Source organism: Lemur catta, chromosome 1 (genome assembly GCF_020740605.2).
Source record: "Lemur catta isolate mLemCat1 chromosome 1, mLemCat1.pri, whole genome shotgun sequence".
Lineage (NCBI taxonomy): Eukaryota > Metazoa > Chordata > Mammalia > Primates > Lemuridae > Lemur > Lemur catta.
Genome location: NC_059128.1, coordinates 273,507,900 through 273,530,442, shown reverse-complemented (window position 1 = coordinate 273,530,442; position 22,543 = coordinate 273,507,900). Strand labels below are relative to the sequence as shown.

At 43.3% G+C, this 22,543-nt stretch overlaps 1 protein-coding gene across 3 annotated transcripts in view; it reads left to right on the top strand.

Annotated features, from left to right (window-relative positions):
* TIAM1 (TIAM Rac1 associated GEF 1) overlaps positions 1-22,156 on the top strand; it is a 275,808-nt gene extending 253,652 nt beyond the window's left edge. For all 3 annotated transcript variants that reach the window (XM_045540534.1, XM_045540532.1, XM_045540535.1), the window contains 8 exons: positions 656-835; positions 921-1,039; positions 6,685-6,793; positions 10,946-11,004; positions 11,553-11,655; positions 14,062-14,149; positions 16,027-16,199; positions 19,739-22,156. In XM_045540534.1, coding sequence (XP_045396490.1) covers positions 656-835; positions 921-1,039; positions 6,685-6,793; positions 10,946-11,004; positions 11,553-11,655; positions 14,062-14,149; positions 16,027-16,199; positions 19,739-20,211 — 1,304 coding nt within the window. In that variant the 3' untranslated portion in view covers positions 20,212-22,156. The remainder of the gene's footprint in view (positions 1-655; positions 836-920; positions 1,040-6,684; positions 6,794-10,945; positions 11,005-11,552; positions 11,656-14,061; positions 14,150-16,026; positions 16,200-19,738) is intronic.
* Positions 22,157-22,543: the final 387 nt, after the last annotated feature.

Genomic DNA, 22,543 nt, shown 5'->3' with positions numbered 1-22,543 from the left:
GAAGCGAGAGGAAAATGTGGCCAAGAGCCTTTCTTGTGGCTTCTGAGGGAAGGGATGGGTGAGGCTGGGTGAGCAGGCTCAGCGTTGGCTGGTTGGAGTGATTTCTTCAGGCTCTGGGAGGGGTGGAGTAGAGGCCGAGCTGCGTGACACCTGGCCCGGGTGACTGGGGCAGGGGAACGGTGGCACAGCGTGGAAGAGCCTCACGCAGGAGGCGGCAGGGTCTGCGGACTCTGAAGCCACGTTTGCTGGCGAGGCCTTTACCATCTCCAGGCCTTGGCCAGCCCTGAGAGGGGCAGTCTCCCCGGGTCTGTAAGATCCCAGCTGTCAAAACATCAGAATAAACAGACATGCTTCCTGTAGGGAGGAGAGACAGCAGCCCCTGAGAATCCGGGTGTCTGCAACTTACAAACTCTGTGATCCTTTAACTCATCAGGCCTTTCCCCAGCCCTGCAAATACACAAATATTCATAAATCCCACCGATAGCCCCTTCTGGTTGTTCCTCTGCGCCCCCCGCCACCTTCCCTCTTCCTGAAACCCTTTCTCTGCTCAGTCCTGCAAAAAGGCTCCTTGGAGTAATTGAGTAAGTACGGGGGGTCGTGAGCGGGGAGCCACTTGGGCGTTCCACCCTGACAGCCTGTGTTTAAACCCTTGCAGCCAGGACAGACACGGCTTTCAAGGCGTTCCTGGATGCCCAGAACCCAAAGCAGCAGCACTCGTCCACGCTGGAGTCTTACCTCATCAAGCCCATTCAGAGGATTCTCAAGTACCCGCTTCTGCTCAGGGAGCTGTTTGCTCTGACAGATGCGGAGAGCGAGGAGCACTACCACCTGGACGGTAAGCCGCGGCCCTGGGACCTCCCCCTGGCTTGCAGCTCCAGGCGTCTCTCAATAGCCTCATTTCGTGGCTTGTTTTCTGCTAGTGGCCATCAAGACCATGAACAAGGTCGCGAGTCACATCAACGAGATGCAGAAAATCCATGAAGAATTTGGGGCTGTGTTTGACCAGCTGATTGCTGAACAGACCGGTGAGAAAAAAGAGGTAAGGACTCCCTTCTCCTCAGGACACCTGTCAGGAAGGCTGGGTTTGCATTTGCTTGTTTGTAAAGGTGTTAATTGTAAGCAAACAGTTACAATGATATTGTTTTCCTTGGTGGCCAGTCTGTCCTTTATCAAAGGCTATGATGTGAATGTTCTCCCTCAGCTGGACTCTTCCTGGTACTCACCTCTTCCCCTACAGATCGCTGGTTTTATTCTGTGTTCAATGTGAAAGTGAACTTCCATTACCACAATCCGGGCTGTTTCCATGAGCATCAGTAAAGGCCAAGGTTATGTCTCCAAGAGATTAGAATGACATCTGGCACGTTTGTTGAATGAATGCAAGTTTCAAATGACTCTGGATCATTTTTCTTTTAAGTCTGCCTAAAAACCTGCTTAGAAGAAGCAGGGACAGGAGCAGATACACCTGAGAAAAGACCTAGAGTGAACTAAAACTTGTGCCTGAGTCATTGAAGCACTTACATGAATAAAAATGCTGGTAAGATGATAAGACAGAGATGAATTTAGGGATATATGGTACTTTGTAGTGTTCATCAATGCCTCGTACACCCAGATTCAACGACTATATTCTGCTCCCTTTTGCTTTCTACCCTGAAACAAAGACAAAGAAAAGCTGGGAGGAAACCCTGACTAGCAGCAGGGTTAAAAGCAAAGAGGGTGGGACAAAGTTAGGTTGTTTAGTCTAGACTAGAGAAAGCACCTTATCTCCAAAGATATGAAGGGTTATTATCCTGGTTCATTTTGTGTCCTCAGTGTAGCAAAACAAGTTTTCAGACTGTTAAAAAATATAATTTGCAGAAAGAGGTCAAAGTCATGACATCCCATTAGAGATGTAAAAATAAACACGTGTTAAGGAATTTATTGTACTCATAAGATGTGGGGGACCTAGGCAGGTGTTGTAAAGGTTCACTGGAAAAGTCAAAATCACACAGATTTATATATGGAGCAAAAGAAATGTTGAGATGACTTTAAATAAAGGCGCACTGTTAATAGTGTTTCTACAGCTAGAGGAAATCAACTAGGTCAGTACCAGACTGGACAGAATTTACACATCTGTCTGTTACCTGCACCTTACAAAGAGTTTTCAAGGAGCTCAGAGACAGTGTTCAGGGTTAGACTGTGATAGCCAGTAGCCCAGGAAGGTCTGCCACAGAGGACGTGTAGTTTTCAACTGAAACCCAGTTTTTTTTCTCCATAATATTACGAGCAGAGCATGTAGAATGTTCTCAGCCTACATGCACATAATTTAATTTATCAGAGTGTAGAAAAGATGGAAACTGCTACCCTGGATTTAATTCTTACTTTCTTAAAAAACTTTTATCATGAAGGAAAAAATTATGCTTATTACAGAAAAGGGAAAAATACTTAAAAAAAGGCAACAAGAAAATTCTATAGTCATAAAACTCAGAACTTACCCCGCTTAATGTTTTGGTGTTGATTTTGATTGTTAAAAATTAATGTATATGTTTAACTAGTTATATTTTGAAAGTAATTTTAGACCTTGATTTTTTTTTTATATTGACCACAGAATTTTCATGTTATTTTAAATTATTGTGTAATATTTCATTGTGTGGCTAAACAATGATTTACTTAATTCCTATCTTTAGGCAATTCTCTTGGCTTTATTTATTGACTACTTTGAATAATAATGCAAATATTTTTGGTCATAAGATTCTACCCCACTCTATGTTTTAGTATATTTCATTCTGAGAGAAATGGATTTTACTGGATCATGGAAATAAACATTTTCTTTTGTTTTCTTTTCTTTCTTTCTTTTTTTTTTTTTTTGAGACAGAGTCTTGCTCTGTTGCCTGGGCTAAAGTGTGCAGTGGCATCATCATAGCTCACTGCAATCTCAAGCTCCTGGGTTCAAGGGATCCTCCTGCCTCAGCCTCCCAAGTAGCTGGGATTACAAGTGTGCACCACCACACTGGGCTAATTTTTGTATTTTTTGTAGAGATGGGGTCTTGCTTTTGCTCAGGCTGGTCTCAAGCTCCTGGCCTCAAGAGATCCTCCTGCCTCAGTCTCCCAGAGTGCTAGGATTACAGGCATGACCCACTGTGCCTGGCCCAAATAAATATTTTCATTATATTTTCTTTATATGCCAAATTAATTTCTGGATTTGAATAACCTTAGGAGCAAATGGCCATGATGCTAAAAACTAGAAGGTGATTTAGATAATAGATTGCAAAGAATGTAGGGAAAATGAGGAATATGATCAAAAGTGAATAACTATAAAACGGAATATGGCTTAGGTGAAACTGGAGGTTTTTTAAGGCGAAATTTTGACAATCAAGTAAGAAATCTGTCTAGTGAGGAAAATAAAGATAAATGGCTATACAAAGTATTTTTCATGAGCTGAGAGCATAAAAAGAAATGTGTAAAAGTTGGAAGGAGGGGTACATGACTGAGTACTAGTATTGAAGAGTAGGAAAATCCTATTCTTATCAGAGGGTCCAAAGCCCAGAAAAATTAAGGCTTGGATAAGATGCCAAAGAGAGCAAGAACAGAATGTGATTTAGCAGGATAAGACATACAAGCAGGAAATAGGCCCCCAGTGGGAATCGATTACTCAAAGGCAATTGATTAGTCAAGAAGAACCACTCAAGCCCTGTTTGATCTTTTTCCTCCATTAGGGAGAATGGTCTTCAAACTGGAAAGGAGGTTCGATTCCACAAGAAGAAAACTGTAGGGAGAATGAGTCCTGGGGAAATAGTATGGTCTATGCCAAGAGCAATGACAATTCTACAATACCACATGTGGCAGTATATTGAACAACTGTAGAGACTTGGGCAGGTGATTGTGGAGGTGCACAAAGTATGTGCTGATTTTCACAAAGGTGATTCCTGATCCTTGTATCTCCCTTTCCATGGCAATGTGAGGCAAAGACCTAGAAAAGATTTGTGAACAGAAATAGGAAGATTTATTAGTATCTGCTGGTAATAGCAGGTTTATAGTAAAATGGTAACATTCTGGGGACATAGGGTACCTGAATCCTGTCTTCAGCCAACTTTCCTTGGGGTATCTGTGAAGGCAAATATGTTCACAGAGAGCAGATCTGGCAAAGATACTTTTTTTTTTTAACGTAGCTGGGCCTTTAACTTCCTACTCCATACTAAGGAGTTGGGCTGAACCACATAGAGCATCCTTTTTGCTTAGGTAGGAGGAAGAGAAAGGCCTTCAAAAGCCTCACTCAGTAGGGCATCCCGATCCTTAGTACGGTAGAGGCCTCCCAGAGAACTCCCTCTTGGGGTTTGGGTGGAAGATTCTGAAGGGGGCCAGTAGAAGCCCAAGGGTGAGGCTGTGGCCAATGGGAGCAGCTGTGACCCACCCTTGACACGTGGAAACTTGTCAAGAGAGAAACCATGTGCCCACGTACCATATCAGCCCATAAAGTCTCAGTGGTTCGCTACAACAAACATTTATTTCACATGTGAGTGTGTAGGTTGACTCAGTTTTGGCTTCTCTTGGTGAGCTCCTGGCCTGAGGACTCAGGTGTGCTCCCTGTCCCTTTCTTCTAGGGTCTAGGCTGAAGAGCAGTGGCTGTCTTGGGCAAGCCCTTCCCATGGCCAGAAGGTGCATGCTTAAGAGGGCTGGTGGAAACTTGTTATGCCATGTCCACTGCCCAAGCCACATGCCCATGCCCCAAATCATACAGGCAGGGTTGTGTACTCGGCCTATTCTAGTGGGAGGTGCTGGAAAATCACGTGGCAGAAGGTGCAGACATATAATTCCACTGGAGGAAGTGGAGTTTGGAGGGTCTACCATAGTGAATTTAATCACTTTTGAAGATGTACCCACTAAGGCTGGGGCCCAGTGTACTATCTGGGAATATGACTTAAATATACGACTCTTCCATGTGGGTATTTGCTGTGCCTGTGGGTGGTGGAGACTGCACAGTTCCCTTGGCTGATGATATCCTGGGGGTTTGGCTAACTAGTTATTTAAAATCTATAAACAAACTAATATGATTGCTTACAAATTGTTTTAACCCCTGGTTGTACTAATAGTAAGATAGCTCAGTAGTAACTACAGTAATTACAATAATCACAGTAATACCTATGTGTACTGGGCTTACAGAGCCACATCTCTAGCACGGGAGCCTGTCTCGGTGGCTCAAGAAGGGCAAAGCCAAACTGCTGTATCCAGAAACCCCTTTAGATCCTAAGCAACAACATAAATGAGAGCCATTTGTCCTTGAGAAGCTCAACTTCAGGTCTTCAAATATTTGACATGCTGCCTTAAGGAAGAGGGAATTGGGCTTGATTTTTTATGGACTCAGAGAATAGAAGTGAGAGGCCAGTGGGCAGGAAAGTCAGGGAGGCATATCTGAGGGAGAACTTCCTAGCAATTCATGATATTTTCAAAGGGGACTGAGGGTGGACTCTGATTGTTGTACAGTCTTGTCCTCCGACATGTTTCCATAGAGACCAGGTTGAGAGACCAGAAGATCTTCCCACCTATGGTTACACTCCTGAGAATGTCCCCACAATGGGTGGGAGGTTGGGATTTTGATAGGTTTGGAAGTGGGCCAGTGACTCCAGTAAGAAAGCAGAGGTGACTATCATGAGGCGGTGACACTGGGCTACCATCGGACTCTCTGGGTCATCATGTCTGGGATGGTTCTACAACCAGAAGAACTTGTCTGTCTAAGACAGTTTAGCATTTGACCTCCGGTGGGGGGCACACAGCTACTTGGGGTTCCAGAGATCATGCCACACATGCGGATGGAGGAACCTTCCACCTCCTCATTTGGCTTTTCTCTTCCTCCTCTAAATGAAATAAAATCTTCTTTGAAATGAACTGGAAGAAGACGAAATAATTTGATTCCACTGCTTCCCAGAAGACCACGCTCTCTGGTGGAAATGTCTGCAGTTGTCTGGGGTGGATCTTTGTCACTGATGGCCATTAAAGTCTCCTTGGGAAACTGTCTCTGTTTGGACAGAAAACGTCTCCGATTTTGTGAATTAGTTTTGACAGAGTCGCTGCATACGCATTTCAGACCCCCCGATTTGTACTGTTTTGCTGTCTTATTCCTGAGATTCTGGTAACAAACACGGAATAAAGGAAAAAAAAGATGAACATTCCCCCTCCCCCATATTCTGTGTGTTTCTTTGGGAATACAGAGGATTTATTTTTCAATTAGGAAATTTCGTGTGAATTAAAGGATTCTTTTCATTAAAATTGCATTGTTTCCAGCTCAAACGTGGCTAGAACATAATGATGCTAATATTGGGCATTAGAAAAACTAACTAGATATTTTGATGTCTTCAGCGTATTGTTTCCAGTGGAGGTGGTATTTATTGAGACACTGAGAAATTGAGAGTATTTTTGAAAGATGTGATGTCATTTTCTGTGCTATTTCTTTTTTAAATAATCAATTAATTGACAAGCAAAAATTGCATATATTTATAATGTACAACATGATGTCTTAGTATACGTCACATTGTGGAATGGCTAATTCAAGCTATTTAATTTATGCATCACCTCACCTACTGAAGCAAATGTTTTAGGAACAGTATTTTCATGCAGAAAAATTGACATCAACCTGCTGAATTTTCAAACGTCATGAAAATCTGAGTATTGATAACACCACCTGGTAAGCTTTGCCCCATCTCTGGTTTTCAGGTTGCTGATCTGAGCATGGGAGACCTGCTTTTGCACAGCACCGTGATCTGGCTCAACCCGCCAGCCTCTCTGGGAAAATGGAAGAAGGAACCAGAATTGGCAGCCTTTGGTATGTTTCAGAAAAGGGTTTGGCAGAGAGGGAAAAACTGGCTTATTTTTTGAAACATGAACATTTCTTTTCCAAGACAATTTATTAAAATAAAGTTAATTACAGTTATCTAAATTGGTCTTCTTGCTATATGCCACCAACATCTCAAAAATACTAAATGAAACCTTGCAGTTACATTGTGCCGCGTGGCCACTCAGCTGCATGGGTAGGCAGAAATGGCTGTGCCCAAGTCTATCCCAGATATAAACATACAGGCAGGAAAAGAATGTTTTTTTGCTGCTGCTGCTGCTCTAAGTATGTTTTCAAAATTATGGGCTAATAATAAACCAAGGAAAAATAAAATCAAAAATCAAGGCAAAACGGTCTCTGTTTCTGAGACCCCAAACCCTATATCCTTTATTCTCTTCCTGACTCTGTGTTGCTATTAATATATGCAAGATCAGAATGTGGGATGTTGGTTCCCAGTTGAACTGTTGTGGCAACTCTGTGATGCCTCGATCAGTTGTGAGACATCTCCATCACATTGCTGCTAAACAGCTAGTGAAAGTAGCGATGTTTGTGAATGATTTATTGCTTAATAACTGGTTCAAATGCATGCAACTGCTGCAATTAGAGATTTCATGTTATTGTATTGTAATATGCTTTCTGAGAGAGAGAAAAATGGAGTTTTAGCATACTGGGATTTGTGCATAATTCAGGAAATATGGCTTGTTGCAGTGTAAATGCTTATCGGCATATTGCAGTGTTATCCCTGAATATAAAACCGTCAACACTCCATGCTTTTGTTTTATGTTCTGTTTTTGCCTAGCCTCCCATATCATGGGTAGAAATAATATATAAAGGAAATCTAGCATTTACCATTCTCTTACATTATTTTTTCTGAGCTTGCAGGGAGAGGGAGTTGCTTGCTGCTTCTTTAACTGAGCTCTTTTTATTCCTCCATGATGTGAACAAAGTATTCTCTAATGGAAGATCCTATTGTTATTAAAATCAGAGTGTTTAATACAAAGATTTATTGGACTTCCTGCTTAGATCACTTAGCCTTCATTGAGAACTTCGTGTATTCCTAAAATTCCCAAGGAGCCACTGTAGCTGTTGATGCCATTGCATTAAAAATAACAAAGGAACATAAAAGTGTGCGGAGAAAACATTACTGAATGGGTCATACAAAGGCATAGTGGGGTATTTTCACACGTTGGTACTTTTTGTTGGGGTGGGTGTTGTAGGCTGCAGCTTTCTCTTCAGCATCACCACTTGTGTTTCTTATATTGTGATTTCTTCTTGGAGAGACCTGGATCTCTCCGATGCTTCTTGGTAGATCACACGTAGGATGCCGGCTACTAAAGTAAATGATCCAAACAATCTACCTGTTTCTGATGTTGGGCAAAGAGTAGCAATTCCAGAGTTCAACATTTGGATTTTTCATGGCTTGTCCCCTGAATTTTGCAAAGTTACTATAGTTAGAAATAAACAGATTTAGAAAAAGAAAATAATTTAAGTAGGAGACAGTAGGGGTTGGCAAACTGTTTTCTGTTAAGAGCCACAGTAGTAAATTTTGGGCTTTGGGGTCAAGAGGCCACTTGCTTTGCCACTGTAGCCAAAAGTAGCTGGGGACAGTATGTGAACAAGTGAGATGGTGGTATTAGCAGGCTGTGCCACACAGGCGGCAGGCAGGGCTGCATTTGTCCTGAGGGTCCTAGTTTGCCAACCTGTGGTATAAGTGTTTCAAGAAAATGCCAATTTTGAGATTTGGGGTTTAGATGCCACTTGCCCCACGGGCTCAGACAGTGGACTCTGCGCTACTCTGTTCCCTGCGTTGTGGCTTGTCTGTGAGAGGGAGGGGTGGGGTCGCCACCTTCAGGAATGTGGTGAGCCCAGGACTCCTGTCCTGGGTGCAGACAGAAACTGCATCCTCTGGCCCCAGGGTGCCACATGGACAGCAAACGCGGTAGGGGCCACAGTTCACAGGAGAAAAACTGTGCGGTGTGAGACGAGCTGATCATTACTCAGAATCCTTCCCAGAGTAATAGCAAATAGACGGGAAGGATTAAAATGGGGATTGTGAACAAAGGCTGACTGTAGTCATCATTACGAGCTTATCTGCAGATTCCAGTCATTAAAGGTGACAGGCTTTGGATGTGATTTCAAGTAGCAAGGCAGAGCCAGCAGAAATGCCTAGAAATGGGTTGAAATAAGGAAGAATTGCTGTGAGGAAAGAAGGTTAATTACCTTCAGTCAGGCAGCTTTGGGGTTAAAACGTGGTTGTCTTTTTGTTTTGGTTTAAACCTCTAACCTCAGGAAACAGTGCAGCTTTCTGCTGAAACTGAAGTTGACTTGCTGGCAACCAAGCACCTCGATGTATTACTCCCAGGGTGGCTAATGTGTGCCGAATGTTGACGATCACCAAAAACGGAAATGGCTTATCTGGGCTTCTGCCTGGAAGGGTATCAGGTGTTCACCCTTTGGGACACAGAGAGGGTGCTTTAGGCTGGCAAGAGTGGCCAAGAGTTTTGCAGATGGAGGCCACGTCTGAAGGGACTGGGCAACCCCACAGAGTGGGTTGAGTGAGAACAGCCCCGAGAGCTGGAGAAAGTTTAAGGAGAGGCTGAGGCTCACTCTCTGGCCCCACTGTTGTGCTCCAAGATGGTTAAGGTGAGGAAACTGCAGCGAGTACATTAGCTTTAGAGCCACGGCAACCACACCACTGAGCTGTGGTTCCAGTGACGTGGTGGGTCTCCTGAAATTTGGGTCACTGGGTTCCCTCTCCTGAGGTACAGCTCTCTCACTTTTAAGGGGACCTAGGTGTTCTGGCCTCTGTGATCTCTGAAAGCTTCATGGTGGGAATGAAGGTCCTTCACAGATGGCTGGTGCTCAGCTGCTGTGCAGAGCTGGCGTGGCCTCCTCAGGTCAGGGAGAACCTCTGGAAGGGAACCTTCCAGTCCATCCTTGTGGAATCTTGAGGCTCAGGTGCTGTGGGGTGTGAAGAACTAGGGGCAGCCTAGACCCAGTGGGCAGTCAGTTTCTTTGCATCTCAAGGCTTATTTCTCCACAGTGGAGATTAGGATGACCCTACACAATGGGAAGACTGACCTGTCCTTAGTAGGGTAGAAAATGAACCAATTACTTTGGGTTAGTCTCCAGAGGGCCTGGGAGCCTGGTGGCCCATCCCTGAGAATTCTTTGAACATCCATTTGGCAAAAGAGTCAAGACATCTCTCTCAGGCCTCTCTTATAAGGGTACTAATCCCATTCATGAGGGCAGAGTCCTCGTGGCCTAATCACCTCCCAAAGGCCCCACCTCCTAGAAACATCATATCAGTGATTAGTTTCAACATGAATTTTGGGGAAGCACAAACGTTTAGACCGTAGCAGAGACCCTGACACAAATAACCAAGACAGGCTGGCGTCACCCTTCCATTCCTCTGGGCGCCAACTCTACTCCCCCCCTCGAGGAGGAATCAGAGTCACTGCATGTCAGACATGCTTGGCATTGCTCAAGGAATTCTGTGAAAGATTATGCATAACTCCATTGTATCTCCCCACCCCCTGAAATAATATAAGAATAAAACTATATATTTGCTGCTCCTAAAGAGCTTACTCTGGTTCAGCCTGTTTGGAAGAACTGGGATTGCATTCTGATTCATAAACTAATTTTTGTTTCTTTAGGTCAAAAAGATGATTTCTATTTCCTGAATTATGAACACGGTGCTTGCATGTGTGTGCAATATTAGCTTAATTTACATGAATGTAAATCACCTTCAGTAATTTCAACAATTGTATTATTATTAAAGACATATTCTTCCAGCTACTGAATGAATTGAATACATTTTCATTGAATACGTATCAGCTGAAGTTTTAACCTTGATATGATATCATAGCTAAAATATTGTATTTTACCCAAACATTTGGGGGTAGGGGAGGTTATTTCCATTTATGTAGGCTTTCTATTTTTATTTGGAACCTGGAAAATTTTGTCTTAATAGGCTTTTGGTTTTCACAAATGTGATGAGTGAATGGAAGGTGGGTGGGCTTTTGTTAACTGAGATCTCACTCTCCCCTTCATAACACTACAGCGTTTATTACCACAAGTTAATGATGTTAAGGGGAAACCCCACATATTTCATGCCATAACTGTCTTTATTTTTTTTTCCAGTCTTCAAAACTGCCGTGGTTCTTGTGTATAAAGATGGTTCCAAACAGAAGAAGAAACTTGTAAGACTTCTTATCTCACCCCATAGTTTGAAAGTATCTCTCTTCCTATCTGCTTCTTAGTTATAGCTGCGTAATTCTACGCCTTTGTCAGTATGAGCCCTTTTACGATTTATTTTCTTTAAATGTTACTAAGGACTCTTGAGGAAATCGCCCATCCTGCCTTCTCCCGAGCGGGCTCATGGTTAGGGCATGAAAGTGAATTAGCTATTGGACCTACCATGGCCCTGGACCTACCACGGCCCAGAACCTCCCTAACACCATTTTTCCCCTTCTCTGTTGCCCGTTCTTGTTTTGGGATCTCTTTTCTCCTCTTTGCTGTATCTCTCCCTTACCTGCATCTGGTTAGCAGACTTACCTGCACCCTGGCAGCACACTCATCTTGAGGCTTAACTTTCTGCTGGATGATGAAGGAACCCGTGGGGAGGAGGTTCCTTTGGGCAAGCACTGGAGTTGCTGCATGCGAGTCTGTCGCTGGTTTGGAAGATGTAGGGAACTGGTCCAGGGTAGATTAGATTGTTCTCATGCAGCTGGTTCCTTCTCTTCTGCAGGTAGGATCTCACAGGCTTTCAATTTACGAGGACTGGGACCCCTTCCGATTCCGACATATGATCCCTACCGAAGCTCTACAGGTTCGAGCTTTGGCTAGTGCAGGTAAACTCTGAGCTGCGCCGGGTTCATGTTTCTGATGTGTCTATGAATTATTTGTTTGAATTCATACTCTTGGTCTAACCACCCTATCATTTTTTTTCTTCTATGCTTAACTTTCTTTTTCCTCAATCTCCCCATCGCTTCTTATTTACCCAGCCGTTTATTAGATAATGAATTAATGATTGGACCGAGTGAATGAATGAACTGAGTGATTGGTTGTGTAAATCTTCAAAATTTCTCCAAGGAATTCTAGTCATTCTGTTATATGTATTAATAATATTACAGTGACTAACATCTGAGTAGCAATGAGTCTTGTGCTTCTGGAAAGAATCCTTAAGACCTGTGAACACACAAAGCCCATGTAAATTACTCACTTGCCTTTTAACCAGGAGCCCAGAAAGCACTCAAAGCCATTGAATATGCTTTTTTTTTTCCCCTGAAGTGTTACAAATCTTTCTCTTTGGTATTAGTGTGAAGACTTTTGAAATGTCAGTTCTTTTCCTGTGATCCAAACAGTGAGGTGAATTATTGGGTAGCAACGAGTATACTCGACAATAGAAGTAGATGATGCTTTAAGCACACAGGAAGAGAAGCGAACTTCAGCACAGTATTGACTAAGAAAAGCAATGTTTCTGTGATTCAGAGGCCCCCCCCCATAATTTGAAGGCAAGTTCTAGAGAGGAGAAGTTGGCAATGGCTTTCCCAGGCACACCCTGGAGAAAGCATTTTGGGCAGCCAAGTGCACACTCTTTGGCCACACCCATTCCCTGTCCTACTTGGACAGCAGGTGCAGCTTTGAGGTGGTAAAAAGTGGCCCTATCAGTGGACACCTGCAGGCACACGTGGACATGTATATTCCTATCTTATGCTTCTGGCATCTAATGTGAACATCAAGTTCTTACTGTCTGTTGGTGTTGCTGAGCCTCTTCTTGTCTCCACTTGCTGTCACCACTATAAGCAATAAAACTGGATCTGATCCTCCTAAAACCAACCCACCCTAGTCCAATGTCATGAGGAGAAACCTCTTGCAATATTTGGTAAACTTTGAGTTATCCCCCCAAATAAACTAGATGTATCTTCCTTCGCAGTGCAGTAGGAAAACTCAAATGCAAAAGCCACGTAGGGCAGATATATTTGGGATGATTATTTGCCTTAAGAAGGTTTCTCTGTAGGCTTCCAGCACAGCGATTTACCCCAGTGCTTTTTTACTTATGATTTGATTTGCAAAATTGATTTACATGTGAATTTGCTGGCACCTATACATAGTGGGTCTACAGCAGCTGCAATAGCATTTTGAGTTTGGACACACAATAGTAGTGTCTTACTTTAGAATCTTAGATTATGAATTATCTAGTTCCTTCGTTCCCTTGTGACAGGTTTATAATTGGGAAGGCTTATTTCTATAGCAAACTACAGGCTTCTTAGCCAGAAATTTTTCCTTCATTGAGGACTAAATACATAAAGACTTTAAATTTTGAAAACAAAGGCATCTTTGTGATAGGACATTCCATTCTCACCCTCTCTTTTTCATTCAAATCCAGTTTAAAACCATCAAGATAAAAGCTTATTTTAATTGAGTTGTAAAGACTAGTCAAAATGTCTCTCATCATGAAATACACTGTAGTGGATTTGAGAATTAGAACATGGAATTTCTAGATTTTTATCTTAGTTTGGGAACGTTTATAAGACTTTCTGCACATGGATTCTGCTTGGGCTTAAATCATGTAGCCACAATGAGGGTTTGTGACCAGGGTTCTGAACTACTGGATAAGAATGAGACCTCACAGTGTGCAGCTTTAATGTTTGCAGTGAATTGTTCCTTTCACAAACACGTTATTCATGAGTTAAATAAAATACTATGGTGGTGCAGGCTTTGCAAAGTTTAGAAATTGTTTTAAAATATAGCTGTCCCTCACCTTTTTGGCATGCCATTTTCGCTTCGCTTGGTCAGCAGGGCAGCAGGCCTGGTAGCCCGAAGGAGGCTCCCGACAGACATGGAGGGCTTGCCTCGTTGCATCCCTGGCTTGATGAAGTGTGCATTGGAGTCTTGGGCTCTATTTAGCCCAACTGTTGCCAAAACAACTAATTACTTAATTGAAACATGTAGTTCAGTGAAACAGGCTGCACAGCTGAAAGGGAGAGTTCGTCAGTCCATATGATTGACTGATTGGCCTTTCAGAGCATCGAGAAGGAGGTTTTAGCAACTGGAAATTTTCCAAGTGTTCTTTTCGTAGCACCCATTAAGCTTGCGGTCACTTTGTCTCTTTAGATCATGGGATAGTAGTGAAGTATCTTTGCTCTTCTGTGGCACTATTTAACCTTTTATCAAAGTGGAAAAATGCTTTTGTAAAAATGTGAATGACTCCATTTGAAATCTCCCTTGATTCATCCTTATTTTCATTTCTCTAGATGCAGAGGCAAATGCTGTGTGTGAAATCGTCCATGTAAAATCGGAGTCTGAAGGGAGGCCGGAGAGGGTTTTCCACCTGTGCTGCAGGTGAGCTTGGGCCCAGGAAGTCGAGGCCGTCCAGCCCTGGGTTATCCTCCACCCCCTCTGTTATCCACAGACCAGCCTGTGCTTCCCTAGACCATGTGCTTTTTCTTGCACATTTGAGAAATTAACACTTATTAATTAACAGTAATTGGATAAACTAATTTTATTAGAACATAAGACCTGGTTTATTTAGTATTTTTCTAAAAGGAAATAAGAATTTTCATATATATTCAACATTGGAAAGAGGACTTTCTTTCCATGTTTATTTTCTGCAGATTGGAACAACATGGTTGTGATATAATATTGTGTTTGGTTTTTGGGTACATTTTTTGTACTGTAACATCTCCAAGATGCAGCAGATGGAGCCGACAGTATATGAAGGTATTACCAGGATTCTTGATCATTCGAGAAACTTCGACATAGGGAGGTTGGCCTTTGTTGATCACCTACAGATCTTGAGTGGAAGCTGAGCTTATAATGTGGGCTTTTACTTAGTTCTTTTTGTTTTTCTTCTTCTACCCCCTTCTCTTCTCCCTTCCTCTTCCTCCTCCATGAGAATTTGAGGTCTTTTCCCATATGGAGGCAATTCTTTTTCTTTTTTCCCCATAAAAACCTCAAGATGGGTGGCCCCAATTGATGATATTCTGATATATTTCAATTTAAATATGACCCGTATTTATTCATGCATTAATGTGATCATAGGCACTGAGTAATTTACTCAATAATTACCCGGTATCTCACACAGTGAGTAGTAGTAGTATGCTATAGTTTGCCCACAAAAAACAATAGAATCAATATTATGATTATTAGTGATATTTTATTAAATATAATGCTATTGCCAGTGCAATAAGAAGGTGCATCTATCAACCATGAACTGTGCTAAGCACCTTACATTCAGTATTGCATTTATTCAGACCAAGGTACTGTTATTATTGCATTTTACATATGGGAAGGCAAGGCTCATACAGGGTTCTTTGCCTAAGGCCTTATAAAAAAATGAACACTGGGTTCAAACTTAGGTGGATTTAACTTCAAAACCTGTGTTCTGTGTTGCCACATCACCTTTCTGTGTTGGGTGAGAGCAGTCAGCAAAGGGCAGATTCCCAGGCAGCTGTCAGGACTGGAAGTGAAATGTTCTAAATAACCCACAGCTGGTTTGAGCACCATCTTTACCATCTACTCAGGCTAACCCCTTTGTGATTTTGTTGATGAAGTCCATGGGGTTCAGTGACCCTGCCTCTAGAGATGCCATATTCATTGTTGATGGTGAATACCAGGTGAAACTTACCTGGGGAAAAATATTAAGGGCAGAATAAGAAAAATAGCTCTTACCTAAGAACTTTTCTACCAAGGGAATTGGGACTTGGGAAGACTTTGTCGTTCTTAACAACACAGCCTTAAAATTTACATGTTGAGATGTGTCATAGGAAGAGTTGATATGTTAACAGGAGGGAGGCCTATGCAAGAGGAAACTAGGGACGTTGGGACATCAGTCTTCAGGTACTCTGCAGAGTCGTAAGCATCTTGTGGTTCATTTGTCCTCCAAACCTTTTAGAATGAAAAGCTCTGCATTAAGTGCCAAGAGCAGAATTTGGCAACTTCATGGTACAAAATCCTATTGTCCATCCATCTCTTTTTGAGCGGCTACTCTGGTTCACATCGGCTGCAGGAGATGAATCACAAAGCAAGAAGGGAAAGGGGTTACAGTTGCTTTTTATCCTCAGCTATGAAAACTCGGCTCAGCATAGAGATTGGAGTCCCGGCCTCAGTCTTTAACCTTCGGCCCTCAGGGGTATTTGTTTGGCTGCACCTGGTAACCTCAGAAGTTCCCTGTGTATTAAGCACTGTTTCCCTCACCCGTGTCAATCTTCTCTTCGTAGCTCCCCGGAGAGCCGAAAGGACTTCCTGAAGGCTGTGCATTCCATCCTGCGCGATAAGCACAGAAGACAGCTCCTCAAAACCGAGAGCCTTCCCTCGTCCCAGCAATATGTCCCTTTCGGAGGAAAAAGATTATGTGCACTGAAGGGGGCCAGGCCAGCCATGAGCAGGGCAGGTACTGTGGGGATTCACACATTCAAGATCCCTGTCACCCCCGCTCCGCTGTAGAACTCCAGTGAGCGTGACGTCCTTGTTGAGTGGGAGTTAGGTGTGGCCCCGTGAGGTTCCTTGCCCTTGGCTCCTTCCCGGTGGCTCCCTGGGGATCCGCCCTGTGTCTCCTCCTCTTGCCCTCCCTTAAGCCTTCCCTCTGCTGCCCTCCTCTTTTTGGCTGGTGAGCTCCTCTCTCATTTGCCAAGCTAGGGAGCGGACGCATCCTCTATCTGGAGGGGCTGTCTCAGCCTGCTTGTGGAATGAGAGTCGCTGCTTTGCATGACAGCCAGCTTTGTCTAGCAAAAGGCCATGTGTCCTGTCCCAGCAAGGTCGTAGCCCACCGTTCTGAGAACACGGTGGCTTTGTCTGGCAGCACCGCAATGCCTATTCTCAGTAGTAAGGATTCCAAGTTTAGTAGACCAGATGACACATGCGATTTTTACTCTCGCCTTTGTGCCTGTGAATTTATTTTTAGTCTCGATGTTAATTCGGGGAAGCTTTGAGCTGCTACTGGAAAGGAGGAATCTAGAGTTTAAATGGTCCCAGAGTAAATATTCTTACAGGACTTTATCTCTTTGGAGCAGTGAGGAAGAAAAATCAATACTACCACCTATAAATGGCAGTCAGATATATCTAGGAAGAAAGATATTTCCTAACACTTAGGTACTTAATGACATTAAGACATTAACATTTTTATCACTCCTTTCTTAAGAGGTAGCCCAGAATTTTGCAGGGAGGATTCCATTAAAAGAGGCTTCCTTTGCATTTGCCATAAAGGTTTCTGACCATTTCCCCCTTTACCTCTCCACCTGCTCTCAATTGTGTTGAAGAGGCATGGATAGAACTATGATCAGCTGAAGGTGTTCGAAGACATAACCTACGTAGCTTGACATGGGAGATTGCATTCTGTAGGCACCTCAAGTTTAATGTTAGGGGGGTTAGTTATCATAAGTCTATTCTCCAATCAGATGGTATGTGTTTATTAAAAAACTAGTGCAGTGAACACCCAGCACTCTGCTGGGTCTTCCGAGGTATCCTAAGAGTCTTGCACACCTCCATATCCACAGTTTTTTATGGGTCCCCCATGTAAGAACAGTTTATTTTGGACTTGTCTTGCCCCTCTTGCTTGCCAGGGAACGTTTAATAAGAATTAGGAATATGTGTCTCAACCTCAGGGAACCCACCTGTCATTAGCCAGGTTTCAGTTAATCAATGAACCTGAATTCAGAGCTGCATTTACGCTGAAGCTAAGCATGTTTAGTCTATAGGACACTCAGAAGTTTTCTTGCTGAGATCCATTTGGAAAGAAAACAAAACCAACCCATAACTTACACCATCATCATGAATACCAACAGAAAGCCTTGATGTCATAGCCTGTCGGATTTGGCCGATTAAAAGATTTCTCTGCCTGATGGCTCATTTTAGGCTGAAGAAAGTCTTCATCAGAATCTTCATGTTAGAGGATTTGAAAATGGTTCTTGAGTGGGTCAGCACAGCACTAGCTGGTCAGTGAACACTAGAAATACTCAAAGAGTGTATCCCTAAAAGACTGGGAAGAACCCAATAATAATAGCCATGTTAAAAAGGATGCTAAGGATTGATAGATATTGTCATGAATACCCACATAGTTTATTTCCTCCCTCTGTTCTGTTTGGACGGGATAGTAGAGCCAAATATCCTGCCTCTCCACACGTAGTCTAAAAGTAGTATACGTCTGCTAATAACCCAATTAAAAAATTTGTTTTGTTTTATTCTAGTATTTTCTCATGGAAATTTTCAGACTTAGGGAGCAGCTGAAAGAAGTCATTCTTGCCATCCCCTCCCTATTCGATGATTAGTATTTTTCTGTATTTTCATTATCACACATCTCTCCATCTTTCATCCATCAGCTCATCTTATTTTTGACACATTTCAAAGATGCAGACATTAGCACATTTTAGCCCTGAATACTTCAGCATGCAGATCATTAACACATATTTCTGATAGTTTTGAATTGGGGATAGTTCTATTGTGATTGGAGAGAGCAGGCTCTGCATTGGTGGTATTGAGATAAAATTAAACAGGAATTTTTGCCTCTTCCCAATGCAATAGAAGTAGTTTTTTTTTTTCTGTTTCTTTTTTCCATTTTGCCTGAAAGTGGTTTCCATTCCCCTCCTTGAACAAGAGTGGTGTCCACTTGTTCCATTTTTTAGCTGATGGACACACAGGGGCCTGAGGATGGCTGGGATGGGAGCCAGTCTGGGCCACCCTTGAGCTCCCGTGTGCCTACTGTTTGAAGTCAGGGCTACGTTCGGCAGTAACTGAGAACAGGCATCTTACTTCTGGCACTACTGAAGCAATTGAATGGCTTTAGGGTTTAGGTTTCAGGAAAGTGGCTCCCAGTTGGCGTTTCGGCTGTTCCCCGCCACTGGAAAGCTCATGTTGCAACAACCACGTCACTGTCAGGGGAGAAGCCGCAGCCTTTCCTTGTGAGCAGTCTCTTGTGTACGTGTGTGGTGGGATTGTTTGCTGGAGTGGCGTCTTTTGTTTGCTTGTTTTTAATAATTCTAGCTTTCTCGAGGGAGTAGGTGAAAGGATGAATTTAAAGATTTCTTTTTCTTGTAGTTACTTTATTGATCTTAACTTGTAGCCCTTTATTGATCCTCTGCTTGGGTGTCATCTATTAGTTCTTTCTCATTCCACCCAGGCACGGATATGTTGCTGGCTTTGTGGAAGAACCGGCGACACATACAACGCAGTTAGGAGGCACTAAGGCCCACACTTGCTTCGTCCATGTGGGACTTTGTCAGAAAGAGGACAGGGAGATAACTGGAGACTCCGTGTCTCTGAGAGCCACTCTTTCCCGTAGGCTCTCTGAGAGGGATGTGGTGCCCTTAGTCTAATTGCAGATCCTGAAGAAATGTTACAATCGAGTTCCCAGAAAGCAACAGTAACTTAGACCAGAACTTATGCCTCCTTGATACATCCCCTTGGTTTCTACAAAGACAGCAAAACCCTAGACGCAGCCCCACCCTTACTAAAGACCTAGTCCTGCTAAATGACCCCGAGACAGCCCTGGGACATCTCCATAGCACTGTGCCGTGGGACGTGGTCAGAGTTGAGGACAGTAACTCAGCAGCTCATCCTCTGATCAGCAGTCCACTGAGAGCAGGAGCAGTCTGTGTTAACCTGTCTTTTAGGTGCACGGGTTAGAGTAGTACATTATTTCAGAGGGAGTTGAGTTTCTTTTTCCCCATAACCCACAACCTCTCCCACGTGCCCCTGCTCTCCCTGGCCCTTCGGTCAGTTGCTGTGACGTCCTCTTAAGTCCAGACATCTGGACAAGGTAAACTCCAGGATGGACCGATGATATGTAGAAGACGTTAAGCCCCAAATGACATTAAGGCACTAAATGCATACCGTTTCAGGTCTTAAAAAATTTTCTCCTTTTCTTTGCTTTCTGGATTTAAATCTCACATAAAGCGTGTGGGGGTTTTATTTTTATATTTTTGTGTGTGTGTGCAGTGTCCGCCCCAAGCAAGTCCCTTGGGAGGAGGAGGCGGCGGCTGGCTCGAAACAGGTTTACCATTGATTCTGACGCCGTCTCCGCAAGCAGCCCGGAGAAGGAGTCCCAGGAGCCTCCAGGTGGCGGGGACACTGACCGCTGGGTGGAGGAGCAGTTTGATCTTGCTCAGTATGAGGAGCAAGACGACATCAAGGAGACAGACATCCTCAGTGATGATGATGAGTTCTGTGAGTCGGTGAAGGGCTCCACCGTGGACACAGACCTGCAGGAGCGGCTCCAGGCTGCCTCCATCAGTCAGCGAGAAAGAGGCCGGAAAACCCTGGACAGTCACGCGTCCCGCATGACCCAGCTCAAGAAGCAAGCGGCCCTGTCGGGCGGCATCAACGGAGGGCTGGAGAGCACGAGCGAGGAGGTCATCTGGGTCAGGCGCGAAGACTTTGCCCCCGCCAGGAAACTGAACACTGAGATCTGACTGTGGCACTTGCCCCTTGGAGACCGTGTGTAGATACTCCTCCCGCCCCCACTCTGCCCGCCCTCCTGTGCCGTCGACGAGAATGTTCCCTTCGGTCGCGCTCTTGCACACACGGTTTTGGCAGCTGACTTGGTTCTGAAGCCATGTGGCCACCCAGCTTCGTCATTTTTAACAGCAGCATCGGAAAGGATCTCTCGGAATCCCAGATAAGCTCGAGTCCTATCTTCTGTATATTACTAAGGGCTTTTATTTATTCTCAATTAATCAGGGCCTGAAGAATTAAAAGAAAAAAAGATTCTCTAGCACTGGAAAAGCAAATCACCCCCAGGAGTTTAAGTACGTCCGACAGCTGATTCAAGGGACAGGTAGCGCACACACGGAAAATGACGACGATCGCGCTATCCGAAGTCAGTCTCCTAGTTGGGGAAACCACTTTCAGACACACAAATCTGTACAGCTTGCAGTGTTCTTACCGTACCTTTCCCTCTTCCGTGTCTGAGAATATCTGTGTATTTTAAGAATGTGTGAGGAGAGGGTGGCGATTCATGTTTCGATGAGCTTTTTTTTTTTTTTTTCCTTATTTCTTGTTTTGGTCTATGGCTGGTCTTACTCCGTGTCAGTGTTCGGAAGCTCTAGTTTTGCATAGAATTATAAAGATGCCAAACTCTTTGAAAAGAGATCCAAATTTATCACTTGAGAGAAAAAAAGAAAACACTATTTTTTGTATTTTACCTGAGATGCAGGGGCACAAATAGATGAGAATTTTACAGTGTTAGTGTAACTCTGAGTCTAAGAAAAAATGAGGATATAACCTTTTAGAGAGAGAGTGAGGCATGGTGGTTTTATATTTATATTTGCAAGGCCAACAAGCTCATGCTAAGGATAAAGTTTTTTTCCAAGAAGCAGATTTTTTTTTGTTTTAAATGTTTGAATCTATATTTGAGATGGGAGTTTGGTTGGATTAAACATGACACCCAAGTGGGCAGTGTGTGTGTCTGTTGCACATGGCGGGGGAGGGGAGCCTTCTCATGGGGTTGCCATGGTGATCATTGGTTTTTCCATCAAAACTGCATCTTCATCCATAGATGACCTACCCCTTTCCCTGACAGTCCATAACCAACCTCTTCAAAAACATCTCTTGTGTTTTAACACTTTCTTCATGCCAACAAAACAGGGTAAACATGCTTAAAACCTAACAGTCTAAACAGATATCCAAATAAGAAGAAAAACAAGTTATAGCACTTTCAATTTTTTTTTTTTTAAATGTTTATAGCTTTTTCTTTTCCCATTTCATGATGTCCACTTCCTAAGAAGGGTTTAAATAATATGAAAACTTTCTTTTTGGGAAAAATATCTATTTGGTGTTTGACACATCAGTAGGTACTTTAAAGACCTGAATTTTATAGTAGCTTTAGGAGTTATATTTTATAAAAATCAGTTATGACTTTATATTTCCAGACAATAGAGAGTTCAGAACATCACGCTCTGCCCTGCTTGCCTAACCTGCTTCCTCACCCTCAATCCCTCCCCTTTCGGGTTTCCAGGGCTTTGAGCTTGATCTTTTGAAAGTTTTATTCTATTAAATTTTTGCTATATCTTCTGGTTTTCTTAAAAAGCTTTAGAATGGTTTCTATACCCTTTGTATCACTGCATTGTTCCATATCATCTCCGGTTCGATTGCATCCGGATGGAAAACTGAAGCAGAGGCTTCTACTAGTCACATTTCCTAGTCACGGTGCAACGCGTCCATCGGAAAATACTCGGAAGTCTGGTGCTTGGAGAGGGTGCCATTGTCTCTTGTACATAATAAGGTCATGACGTGTCTATGTCAAAAGTTCTTATATATTTCTTTTATAAGCTGAAAGAAGGTCTATTTTTATGTTTTTAGGTCTATGAATGGAACGTTGTAAATGCCTGTCAAACAATAAAAATAATGAAAACTGTCTGGACGAGCCTATGCTTTTTTGGACGGAAGGATGAGAATGACCTGTTGGGAGGAGAGAGGCCACAGGAGAAAATTCCTGGGAATGTCTGGTGTTAAAATCACTGTCATGATCATCAGAGGAGAGCTGTCCTGGTAGAACTTGAAGTCTTAACCAGGAAAAAAAAAAGGCATTACAGTCACTCAGTACCTTGGTCTAAAGATTTGGAGAATAGGAAATACCACAAATGCACATCAGTTGCCCACAGTGGGCACAGTTTCTTTTCCAGTCTCCTGCCCGTCCAGGTGGGAGCAGGGTGAGGGGTTCTGGGGAAGAATTGGGGTAGCTCAGACTTGGGAATGAGCTTGAATCGCTCCCTGTTGTGCCTCTGGGGGCCTGCTGTGTGGGTC